General features: G+C 44.3%; 1 protein-coding gene across 5 annotated transcripts in view; it reads right to left on the bottom strand.

Moving 5' to 3' along the window:
* Positions 1-11854, bottom strand: part of TSPAN5 (tetraspanin 5) — a 173543-nt gene extending 161689 nt beyond the window's left edge. For 2 of the 5 annotated variants that reach the window (XM_053217108.1, XM_027061218.2), the window contains exon 1: positions 10969-11467. In XM_053217108.1, coding sequence (XP_053073083.1) covers positions 10969-11049 — 81 coding nt within the window. In that variant the 5' untranslated portion in view covers positions 11050-11467. Of the gene's footprint in view, positions 1-10968 lie in introns of all 5 variants that reach the window. The other 3 variants (XM_015063564.3, XM_053217107.1, XR_008296232.1) reach the window with 2 other exon arrangements.
* Positions 11855-12874: the final 1020 nt, after the last annotated feature.

The following is a 12874-nucleotide window of genomic DNA, read 5'->3' as shown; positions in this document are numbered from 1 at the left end:
GCTGGCCTGAATATTTATTAGAGCACCAGCTGTTCCCTCCAGATTTTTAGAAATTCAAGACTTAGTGCCAAGTATAATTTAGAAAAAAAAAATCTCAACAAGTAAAAAGAGCCCTATGTCTTATAATACTTCTGTAAATAGTAAACAGTAGCTGGAAGAGGTATACAACATCACTTTGCCTTTTCAATGAGAGGAGCCAAAGTGTTTTGCCATCTACTTCCAAATACTAATTGGTTATCAAGGTTGGTGATTACATTGCTTAAAAATTATACCTTGCATTTCATAATTAACAATCTTTTACATACAGATACCATCAGTGCTAACCACAGAGTTTGTCCACCATTCTGGGTCTTTTTTTTTTTTTAAGTAGTCTTTACACCCACTGCAGAGCCCAGAGTGGACCCCAACACAGGGCTTGACCTCACAAGATCAAGACCTGACTTGAGATCAAAAAGTCGGACACCCAACCAACTGAGCCACCCAGGCACCCTTTTTCTTTCCTTTTTCAGAGTAGTGTGATAACTATGCCCCAGTAACACATCTCAGAGAAATACTTTAGAATTTTTTTCCAGATTTTATTTCTTTCAAAAGATTTCCACTTTAGGAGCCCAGCCATAACCAAATACCTAATCTTTTTAAAGGGGGTAGGAAGAAGTCAAGAAAATTATCTGAAAATTCATTATGCACACTCTGAATATTCTACATTGACGCTTCCCTTGCTAAAGTAAACTGACAGGGGTGCCTGGGTGACTCGGTTAAGTGTCCGACTCTTGTTTCAGCTCAGGTCATGATCTCACAGCTTGTGAGACTGAGCCCCATGTCAGATTCTCTGCTTGAGATTCTCTCTCTGCCCCTCCCCTGGTCACACATGTGTACGTGTGTGAGCGCACGTCACTCGCTTTCTCAAAATAAATATTAAAAAATTTTAAATAAAAATTAACAAGAGAAAAAAAAAGTAAACTGACAAACATCAGGCTTGAGTCTCCTGTGTTGTGTTACTGTCAGCTCTTTGTGACAGTGCCGCACACGGGGATGTGGGAGAAGAAATGTCCCTGCAATGGCATTGCAGCAGTGAAATCAACAAAACTGCCCTAGGATACAGAAAGCAACTCCCCTTCACCCCATCCCCAAATGAGGGTACGGAGGGCTGGAGTAACAGAAGAAAGTCCCAGGAAAGGAAGAGCACCTTGGCCAGGGAGGCCGATATTTGAAGGGGAGGACAGTTCACTATCTGGCATCTGTGGTTAGACCCAGTCCACTGCCCTGAAGTGTGCAGGGCTGCTAGGGCAAAAGAACAAAATGTCTATTTCTTCACTGTTCCTGTCGAGTAAATAACTAGCTTCTATCCCTATATGATGCTAATTTTTAGCATACTAATTGCAGCACAAGAGGTTCTGTTTAGCAGAGATTTTCTCATTTTGTTTTTAGGACTTTCAGATTTAAAAATAAACTGGCATTTTTGGATTAATAAAAAATTCCATGAAGGATAAAATAGGCCGCATTATTTTTTTCTCATAAGCAACGAACACTAGCTTCATGTGCTGGTGAAATCAGTCACTCTTTGGTCATGACTCTACACTACCCACTCCCAGCTCCCCCAAGTGTCCTCTCCAGACAGCATTCGGAAGAGATGCCACATCTTGCCAAGAAAAACAACCAGAGCTTCTCAAACTCAGCTGGACATCAGAATCACCTGCAGGCATTTGAAAACAAAACAAAACACACGCACACATAAAAAACCCACAATACCAAGACCCCATCCAGGACCTACTGAATCAGATCCCCTGGTGGGAAGACTAAAATTTCCTAACAACTTACTAATTATGCTGCTACATCTATAAAGAGGTGAAATGCCAACTGATCTTACAGAAGCCACTCTAGCTAGTGAGACGGACTTCCTGGGTATGAAGAGATTCACACATAGAAGAAGGACCCACACAAGCAATGATTTTGTTAAAACATGCCTTGACCATCAAGATTCAAAAACATCTGAAAGCTAGAATGGTGGTTTTCAATAGTTTGTTTAAGCAGGAGACCCCTCTTTTCAAGCAAAGTTTTTCATGGTATCCCCAAACATCAAACCTAATGGCTGAGTTCTCAGGAGGGGGGAGAGGTCACAGATACTCCCTGTCAGCCCAAGCATACCTCAAGGAAGCCTAGGGCTTCTGGCAGCACAGTTTAAAAACTGCAGGGCTGGAATAAGACATATAAATGGGATAAACATATAGCACTAAATCTAAATTCAAATAATTAACGAGAGGGTTAGGGCTGCTGATTAGCACTTAGCCTAAGGAGATGAGTTTGACAGAAGTTCACCTGAAAAAGAAGTGAAGGTTTCATTTCACTAGAAATTCACTTTGAGCCAACACTGTTCTCTGGCTGCCAAGAAAAGCCTGTGTGGTTTAGCTGAGGTTAATCACTACTATTTGTATTGAGAGATGTACCTTTTACCAAGCACCTTCATGTGCATGCTCTCCTTTAATACTGGATAACAACTCTATGAGATATGGGAATTATTTTCCCCATATTTGAGATAAGCAACTGAGGAAATAATTTGTGAGAGTAACTTACTCAAAGACAAATCCAGGCGGTGGCAGAGGCTTCTACCTATAGGCCCAGCACGGCCTAGAGACTTAAGAGGAAGTTCAATAGTAACAGCCCACTGCTTTCTGCATGGTTGGAACAGTGAGTGAAGAATGTGTTCCACTCTGGTTGCTACATTAATGGAAGTGTGTCTGACCACAGGCAGAGTATCGTGACAAGGGCAAAGAACAATCTGGAAATTGTACATGAAGAATACATGGAGGAATTTAAAGCTGGAAAACAGAACAGTTTTTAAAGATGGAAAACAGAAGGTTTAGGAATGACAAAATACCTGTTTTTAAATACTGAAGGGCTACAGAGAAAGGAGGTAAGTTTTGTTTCATATCACAAAAGTGTTACATAGGCCCTTTGCCTTCTTCTGAAAAATTCTGTCCTAAAGCCATTAGTTGGGACCAAGCAAGGTAGGCCTTTGTGCAAGGACGGGTATGAAGAGGGATGTGGAAGCCCAGAGCACAGTATCAGAGCCCAATCAGAGTAGGGAGGGTATTTTGGGGTGCAGGGTTGTGGCATTCATGTTGCAGCATCAGCAGGTAAGGAGGGCAACAGGAGCAGCTGTGGAAGACTGGCTACATATGAGGAGAACTTATCAAATAAGTAAACTGTTAAGAATAATGGGAGCCAGGAATCTCACTATCAAAGAAGGTATTTACAAATATAGAAAAGGAAAAACCTAGAATAAACCCCATGGTATCAAATAGGGATTTGAGGTATCACGGAAATCATGATTTTCAAAATATAAATAAATATAGAAACGCATATGTAACGTATGCATATGTGCATATATGTATATACATACACATATGCCGCCATTATATCCACTGGGAATTCCCAGGGGTGGTGATACCCTCATAGTAATGAGCACACTTAGCAACTAGATCTTGGCTTCTAAATAACATTCGCCACTCAAAGGAACCAAGGCTCCTTGGAGAAATGACTGATACAATAGATGACACCCCAAAATTACAAAATGAGCTTGGAACATCTTGTTCTGCCAGAAAGCACAGAAATGCTCAAAGAATGATGGGAGTTAAAGGGCACAGGAGCGGGGGGGGGGGGGGGGTGGGGGCAGCGCCTGGGTGGCTCAGTCGGTTGAACGTCCACTTTGGCTCAGGTCATGATCTCACAGTTCGTGGGTTTGAATCCCATGTCAGGCTCTCTGCTGTCAATGCAGAGCCTGCTTCCAATCCTCTGTCTCCCTCACTCTACTCTTCCGCCAGCCTCTGTTTCTCAAAAATAAATAAACATTAAAAATAAATAAACAAACAAACAAACAAATAAATAAATAAATAAATAAAGGGCACAGGAGGCAGCATGGCCGCCAAACCTGGGACCAACTGCAACATCAAAGTAAGGAGGTTAACAGTTTATTTTATTTTTTATTTTTAATGTTTATTTATTTTTGAGAGAGAGAGACACAGAGTGTAAGCAGGGGAGGGCAGAGAGAGAAGAAGACACAGAATCCGAAGCAGGCTCCAGGCTCTGAGCTGTCGCACAGAGCCCGACGCGGGGCTTGAACCAATGAGCTGTGAAATCATGACCTAAGCCAAAGTCGGACACCCAACCAACTGAGCCACCCAGGTGCCCCAGGAGAGTAACAGTTTAAAACGCACTGAAGAAAAGGAAGCAACTTCTTACTGATTTATATAAATTAACAGGTTGAAATTTTGATGAGGACTGGGCTATTTACATTGTTTGGACGTAACCTGTCACAAAATATGTACAAATTACAAAAGGAAAAAGAGTAACTTCATGGCAGAGCAGCTTTGGCAGACCACACTTTAATCAAGTGACCATCAACAGTAACAGGACAAACAGAAATCATTGCCATCTGATGGGATGCCATGAAACAAACACGGCACCATTTCTGTAATTTTCCTACCAACGATGCACAGTCTGAATCTAAGAATGAGAAAATGGAAGGCAAACCCAAAGGGAGGGACATTATACAAAATAACTGGTTTATAATCTTCAAATGTGTCCAGATCCTGACAGAGAAGGACTGAAAGAGATAAGTAAATACAATGCATGCTCTGCATTGGATTCTTTGCTTTACAAGACATGACTGGAACAACTGGGAAACTTGAATGAGGTCTGAGGATTAGATGATGGTAATGTATCAGTGGTAATTTCCTGGCTTGGATGGCTGTCCTGTGGCTATCTGGGAGAATACCCTAGTTTACAGGAAATATACAGTGAAGTGTTGGTGTGACAGCCATCTTTCTGGCAACTTTTTCTCAAAAGATTCAGGATAAAAGCAAATTATACCACATGCAATTTCTCTGTAGGTCTAAGATTGTTTCAAAACGAAAATTAAAAATCAGCCACAGTAAATTACAAGGATGGGAGTTACAGGGAAACATATTACATCTACTTGGAGGACAAGTGAAACTCTAACGATTAAAGTGGTCCAAAAACAGATCCATGTTTAGATGGGTTGGCAGGATGTTAGAGAAAATGTCTCACTGAATAGGAAGTTAGAGGAGATGACGTCTAGGTACTTTCCAATGATTTCATAATTCGTTCGTTCAACAAATATTTATTAAACATCTACTATGCTCCAGACAATGTGCTAGACACTGAGATTATGAAAATGATGGAGAGACAGTCCCTGCAGGTGAGGCCCTTATAATCCAGTGATGATTAATGATTCAAAGGTTAGAAATGTAAGACAGTCATCAGTGTCACATATAGAAAGAAGCATGTGTCTTCAGTACTCCATTGTCTTTAATTGTCTTTAATAATCCAATTTTCATTTATGAATTTTCAATAGACTACACATAGTTTATTATACTATCATATTCTCTAACATTTTCATCCTAACTCTTTATGCTAGTGGGTGGTGTTAATTGAGGCATATGCAAAAACTTTATCACTTTTCAATTATGAACAGATGTAAGTGACTTACTTGATGTTTTATTTTAAAATTAAAAGCATCTTCTAAAATAAGTTTCAAAGGAGAAGCTGGGGCTATCATTACTAGAGGAGACTTAATACTTGAAAAGCGAACCCTGACACCTTCTTCAAACAGCTCAAAAGTCACTCCACATCTCTGTGCTCCAATTTCTTCATCTGTCACAAAGATGTCATAATATGCTTGTTAAGATGCTTTGAGATGCTTAGAAGAAAGAGACCATAATTATAAAGCTTTGTTAAAACACGGGTTGCTTTCACCTTATGCCTGGGATTATTACTGTGGACACATTAAGACAGAGTGATCCATTTTAGCTCACCTTGGCAATTTGATGCTGGGTGGAACATCATTTGGTTTTCTACCTTTTCCCCCTTTGCTTCATTTCTATCTTCCAGGGATATCATCAAGTGTGAATGCTTCAGTGCCTTCTCACTGACCCAAGAGTGAACAGCCAGACCAAGCAAGTTCAGTATTCAATTACTTTCCCCACTGAGGTCTATACACCTTTGTTACACTTTTTCCATATGACACTTTCATAACCATATTTAGCTTTCTTCCTACCATCTCCCTGTAATTCAAAAGGCAATTTAAACTCCCATATGGTTGCCATCGAAGCTAACAGATGTCTAGCAAATTAAAACAAAAATTATGACTTATAAACTGCTGATGTATCGTCATTCCAGAACATCTTACAATTTATAGTGAATCATAAGATAAGGCTTCCTACTTGATGCCCCCGCAAGGTTCCCTAAATCTCTCTCCTCTCTGAATTTAAGCCCTGTGGAAACAAATTAGATACAATATTCTGCCATCAACCCAGGATAAACCTCCTCTTAAAGACACAATGTAATATTTGAAAGCACATCAAAGAGAAATTTGGCCTCAAGTATCCAAGGCTGTTCTAATTGTAGTACTGTAAAGAGAAGAGAAAAACCAGTTGGTGTCCCCAAGCCATTCTTGGTTTTCCCAAGTCGTTCAAGGTTTCCACTGATCCATGGGGCTTTTTTTTTCTAGTAAGTGACAAATTTACTGAATCCATTTTACTGAATCCTAGGAAGATCTTAAAGGTATTAACATTACCTAGTGGTAATGATGCCAAAGTATCAGGCTAAAGTATTCTAGAAGTTCTACAGTGCAGAATGGAACCAGTATAAAGTCTAGAGACAATAACAATAATGATAGTCACCATGTGTTACATATTGAGACATTGTACTGGGTAATATGTTACTCACTGAATCCTTGAAACTATAATTCCATTAGATAATGTTATCCTTCCTTTATAAACCAGAAATTATGGCTCAGTGCAGCAGAGTGTATGTTCCAAAGATGGCCACAAGCCACATGACCTTGATGTTTGTCCATAAAAGGTAGAATTTCTTTCTTCTCCCCCTTGAAATTTAGCAGACTCCATGTGTGCTTTAATGAGTAAAACAGACAAAAGTGACAATGGGGCAGGTAAGTAGTTTTAACTGGCTGGAACCTTCTTTCAGTCTCAGAGACAGGAAGAAGCCTCAAATAGGTGCTCTAACCAACAATCCTGGCTGAGCTGTAAGCAAACATCAACTGCCAGTCATGTGAGTACACCATCCTGGCCATCCTACCTCAGTGAGACTTCACATCTCACTGCAACTGCCCAAGAGACCCCAAGTGCAACTGCCCAGATGAGCCTGCTCAAATCACATAACTGTGAGATATAATAATAAAGTTTTGTTTTAAACCACTAAGAGTTGGGGTTGATTGTTACACAACAACAGATCAACAACACCAGAATGAGGTCAATTTACTTGCCTACAAACAGTTAAGCATTAAAACCAAAATCCAAAAAGGTCCTGGGGCGCCTGGGTGGCTCAGTCGGTTGAGCAGCCGACTTCGGCTCAGGTCATGATCTGGCGGTCTGTGGATTTGAGCCCCGCGTTGGGCTCTGTGCTGACAGCTCAGAGCCTGGAGCCTGTTTCAGATTCTGTGTCTTCCTCTCTCTGACCCTCCCCTGTTCACGCTCTGTCTCTCCCTGTCTCAAAAATAAATAAAACGTTAAAAAAAAAAATTAAAAAAAAAAAAAGTCCAGAGCAAAACATCTATTAATGGTGTGAGGTGATGTGGGGGTTCAGTCCCCCCAAAAAAGAGACTTTAAAACAAAATTCCCTGTCTCTTCCCTCACCCACCTCAAAGCAGCCTAAGGGTTTTCCAAGAAATGTCCTAGTAGGGAGACACCCTCAATAAAACCAATTCCCTTCTGGCTTGAGGTCTTCCAACATTAAATAGGGAAAATGAGATTTTCCCCACCACCCTGTGACAACTAATGAGAAAGGAATCTGTACAAGATGTTGACTTTGTTACTCAGAATATCATACAACTGTTATATAAAAGGATTCATATTTTACACACCAAACTGTAACTCTAATAATAAAAAAAAATTTTTTTTAATGACTCACAGGACTCCATTTGAGATTCACAGTTGGGGACAGGGAAGAATGCAAACTACACCAATGAGTGAATAAGCCAAGAAGAAAAAATGAAGTAAGAAAACTGATCTTCAGACAACTCTCAGTAAGAGAAAAGGTCTGTAGTAAGTACTCCAATAGATGCTATTTTCATTATACACGGTGCTCATCTCTTGTATTTTTCTTCCCTAGCCTATTGGAACATGACAGACACATTCTTTGTCAGAACTAGAAAGAACCTTACAATTCATCCAACTCCTTCATTTTAACAGCTGAGAAACTGAGGCCCAGGGCAGTTAACTGACTAGCAAGGAGTCAAACTACCCATTAGCAAGAGAACCAAGCTCACAGTGCCAGGGTGACAATGTCCACATGTCAATTTTATTTCACCAGAACTACACCTCCAAATGTCCTCAATGTATTTCACATTTATTCTAGCATCTCACAGCATGAAAATGAAAGATTAGGAAGCCGTGCTCTCTATTATGAATCTCTTCTTCATAACTGTGTAAGGGTAGCATCGCGTCTGCTGTTTCTGGCAGTAACTGACAGGATGGTAACTCTGCATTGAGCAGAGATGTGCAACTTGACAGAAGCAGACTGCCAAGTTACTGACCCCTGTTCTTCAGTCACTAATATCTTAGTCTGAATTACTGTACTTTAATCGAATGTCATGTTACCTTCCTGCTGATTGTGACGAGAGACTATGGTACTGACACACTGGGAGATTTAAATATGGGGTAATTTTGAAGTAGACAGCAGGATAGGAAAGGTATGAAGGGGCATCTGGGTAAAAGGCACTAGGCACAGAAAGGAGGGAGGAAGCATATACAAAGCAGAGAAGGGCTATAAGGAAAGCTTCCACTTAACAATTTTGCCTGGGGTAGCTTGTTTAGTTCCACAGCCTAGGTTTCCTCTCAGGCTTCCCATAAAACTCCCACCAAAAGACCTTCAAAATCAAACAAGAGGAAGCTCTATTCTGGAAGTCTCTATGCACGCATTCTGTAATTCTTTGATGCTCTCCACAGTTCTAGTGGAACTGCTACAACCCAATCCACAGAAAATACTAAATTTTCCTCTGTATACTGTACAAAACTACACCAAACTGTTAGGGAAACAGGCCCAAATCCCTTTATTTCTTTTCCACCTCCTGCTATGAAACTACAGAGAAAGCCCCTGGGTGCTTTCTGTTGCCTGGTAGCTGAAACATGCAACTTTTGAAAAGTGTTCAAGTAGAATGCAGAGGCCTGGACTCATTACCTCAACAAGGTCCAGTCTCAGTTCAGTAGTCCCTGACTCTCAAAGTCACAAAGTTTCAAGGTCCAATAAAATCAAAACACCTCACTCAGAAATGTGACTAGCCAGCACTTTTCAACATTTTTCAGATGAAAAAAGAGAAGCAAAGAAAAACAATAATTTCTTCTTCCTATTAACTGCAGCAGGGAGGGGGCGACCACTCACAGGAATCACATACAATCTCTGGCAAGAAAAACATACAAACCTGTCTGTGAATGACTAGATACAATATTTATTCACGTTATCCACCCCCCCCATTCTCTTTATGAGTCTTGAGGACAGATGACATGGTGACACAGAGTGGTCCCCAAACCCTTCCATTTCCCTTTGCAAAACATGCAAACCAATGCAAGACACTTCAACAGAAAATAGGAAAAAATGTAAAAATGGCTTTGTTAATGTGAGTAGGGAAAAAAATGAATATACAGAGCTATATGGATAACTATTTTCATAGCTGTACATGTCTACAACAAATGGCTAAAATTAAAGAACAATCAAAATAAACACACAATGTGTGCATACTGCCGTGGATTATGACTGATCCCACCGTTGCATTATTGTGTGTCTCATACTGAACCTACACTGAATAGCAACTTGGAAAACACCCCCAGACAGCCACCATCTTTACTTTCCACTGGGGGGGGGGCGCATTAAGGAAGAAGATGGGATGGGATGGGGGGGGGGGCGGCAGGAATAACACAGTCTTTGAACCAACGGTCTCTCCTTGCCCTAGTGAACTCTTTGTCTGGTTGCTGAACACGTTTGTGAAATCAAGGAAAAGAATCCAAACAAAACAAAAGAGTAGGCATCCCAGCCTAATTACAATAGGTGCCCAGCACCCTGTGTTGCCAGCAAAGCCAGAGCGTGGTTTGAATCTTTCGTTCAAGCATTTGCTCTCCGTACCCCCAATAAAACGTATCTCATACATTCTCTTTGCATTTCTCCAAGGTTTCCCCAAAACGGCCCACTCTGTGTCACTCCTTAGAAAAGGAGGACGTGAGGCACGAACACACTGAAACATGTTGATGGTGACTTGTTATCATCCTGAGAATATACACATGGAAATAAAACCCTCCACCCCACGCGCCCACTAGCCAGTCCATTATGCAAAAGGAGCGCTTTCCAGCTGATGGGGAAGAGCGCGCAGGAAGCGTTATTTACGTGTACATTACAGAACCGTATACCACTGCATCTGCATCCTACACAAAGCCCGAGATGGTGCAAGAAGATACACGCTGAGCATGGCACAGACCAGCCGCGGCAACACGGAGCCAAGCCCTCGTCCAATCAGATCCCCGTTAGAAGGTGGACCTCAGGGTCGGCTCTGCCCGATTAGCCTTCCCTATTATGACACCACGCTCTGCCCAACAGCCATATCCCACCGGGAGCAAATCTAATTCGTGCGGTTGCTCATTTCTCAAACTGCCGAGCCTTTCTTTCATCTGCATCCCTGCTATTCGTCCCTTAAACAGCCACCCCAAGGCCTGGGTGCCCCCTTTCCGGCTCGGTTTTTCTTTTTACCTCTTCCCACTCCTAAATAGGATTAAATGTTTATCTCTCCAACGCGCAAGCTGGAAAGGCGGAAGGCAAATGCCTCTCCTTGCTCGGGCAAGCGCCCGAGGGGCTGCGAAAAGTAAAAGCAGCAAGCAACGTGGGGGAAATCGCCGCGGATCGATCGGCCACAATAGTTGAAATCCCAGAAGCGCTCCAACTTACCCAAAATATGACATTGAAGCCAAATATGAAATATTTGATGCAACAACTGACTTCAGGACCCTTGTAGTGCTTCCCGGACATCCTCTGGGTTCATGAAGACACTTGCCCCGGCAGCCCGAGTTTGGAGCCCCGGAGCACCGTTGCTCGGAGCAGCCCGGAGGGGAGCAGGGGATCTGGGACACAGCTCCGGGCCGCGGCTGAGCCGCACGGGGACCGACCGGCGGAGAGCCGCTCCCGCACCTCCAGCCCCCTGCGCGTCGAGGCCGCCGGAGCCGGGGTGGCCGTGAGCTAGCGGAGAAACCGCGCGCTGCAAACCCCGAGCCTAGCCAAAGCTGGCCCCGAGCCCAAGGCGAGAGCCCGCGTCTGTCCGCCAGGCGATCTGTCGGTCCGTCGGTCTCCGAGCTTCGGGGAAACGCGGCCACAGCAGATGCTGGTGGAGACGCTACTCGCTCGCCCGCCCGCCGGCTCGCGCGCGCCCTCCCACCCTTCGCTCCGCCCGCCGCTCGCTCCGCCCGCTCGGCGCGCGGCTCCTCCGCCCGCAGCTCCGCCCTGCCGCCGGCTGCCCGCCGCCAGAGCCTCGGGGAGGCTCGCGCGCGCGCGTACGGGCTCGGGCGCTCCCGGGCGGCCGCGGGCCCACGTAGCCGCACCGCCTCCTGCCACCGCTCTCCGCTCCTCCCGCTGTCTTTCTCCCCGCCCCTTCTAGGACCAGCCGGGAGCGCCGCCGACCCCCCAGCGCGGCAGCGGGGTAGGTGGGGAGGAAGACTGGCGGAAGGGAGGAGGAAGCGCGCCCCGGGATTGGGAGCAGCCTGGCGGAGAGACTGGGATTGAAGAGCAGCGGGTCCCTCTCCGCCACCCGCTGCGGCAGACTGCATCTGGGGGTACGCGGGGGAGAGGGTCGCTCCGGGGCGAGAGGGCTGGGTAGTACGGATCCTGCGAGCCCCCTGTTCCCGGACAAGCCCCCTTCCGGGTGTGACCACACTCGCCCCCTCCTCCACCACCCGGTAGTGCTGCAAGAGAAGACTCCCGGCCACTGAGCGTGAGTGGAAAGGGGTCGTAGACTTTGCTGGGAGCAGAGGGTTGGGGAGGGGGAGAAAAAAAGAGACGGGAAATGGGGCGAGTAGATTGGGAGAATTGCAAAGGAACGTCTCCGGAATCCAAGTGTGGCTCCAACCCAACCTCCCCACCTGCCGGAAACATGAGCCTCGTCCCAGAAATGCGGACAACCAAGGAGAGATGGCTTCAAAGGAATCCCAGCCGGGATACAATTCTCACCCTAGGGTCTTGTAGTAAACACAAACTCGGACAGCAAATGCCCCCGCGAGAAGGAATAGTGCCGAAGATCCTGACTGGTTCCAGGAAGTCTTCTGGGAAGTTGGAATTGGGATTATAAATCATAAACCATTAAGCTTTTGACCCCTGGGGAAGGATAGAACGCGTGGCTGGAAACTGTTTTAGAGCGCTGAGAAGGTGTGCCTATTTGTTGCGTATCCGACCTCCTCCTGGAGCACCTTCATGGGTGCTAGGAAGCAGGTTCGAAATATGAGCAGTTCAGAACTGTGTGTAAATGTGTATGGGAATGTTTTTTCCAAGCTTCACAGAATTAGAAGGAGAGATGAAATCAGGAAAGATTTCCAGCACCACCCATGTAACCTGGTACTGCACGCAGAAATCTGCGTGTTTCCTAAACTCCCCATGTGATACTTAGTAGGCTTATGTTTGAGAACCTTTTGCATAGGGTTTCTCTGGTTAACTGCCTATCACTTTTCTCAAAAATAGGATAGCTAGTTGACAACCTGTAATCCAGCTTTGGAGACAAGAAGTTGCTTTTTCTTGCAATAAACCATCCTTTGAGATAAGCTTGGCCTTGAGAGGGATTGAGGGTATATTGAGGTCACAGGGGACCCAA

Source organism: Acinonyx jubatus, chromosome B1, assembly GCF_027475565.1.
Source record: "Acinonyx jubatus isolate Ajub_Pintada_27869175 chromosome B1, VMU_Ajub_asm_v1.0, whole genome shotgun sequence".
Classification (NCBI taxonomy): Eukaryota; Metazoa; Chordata; class Mammalia; order Carnivora; family Felidae; genus Acinonyx; species Acinonyx jubatus.
This window is presented reverse-complemented; position numbering and strand designations above follow the sequence as displayed.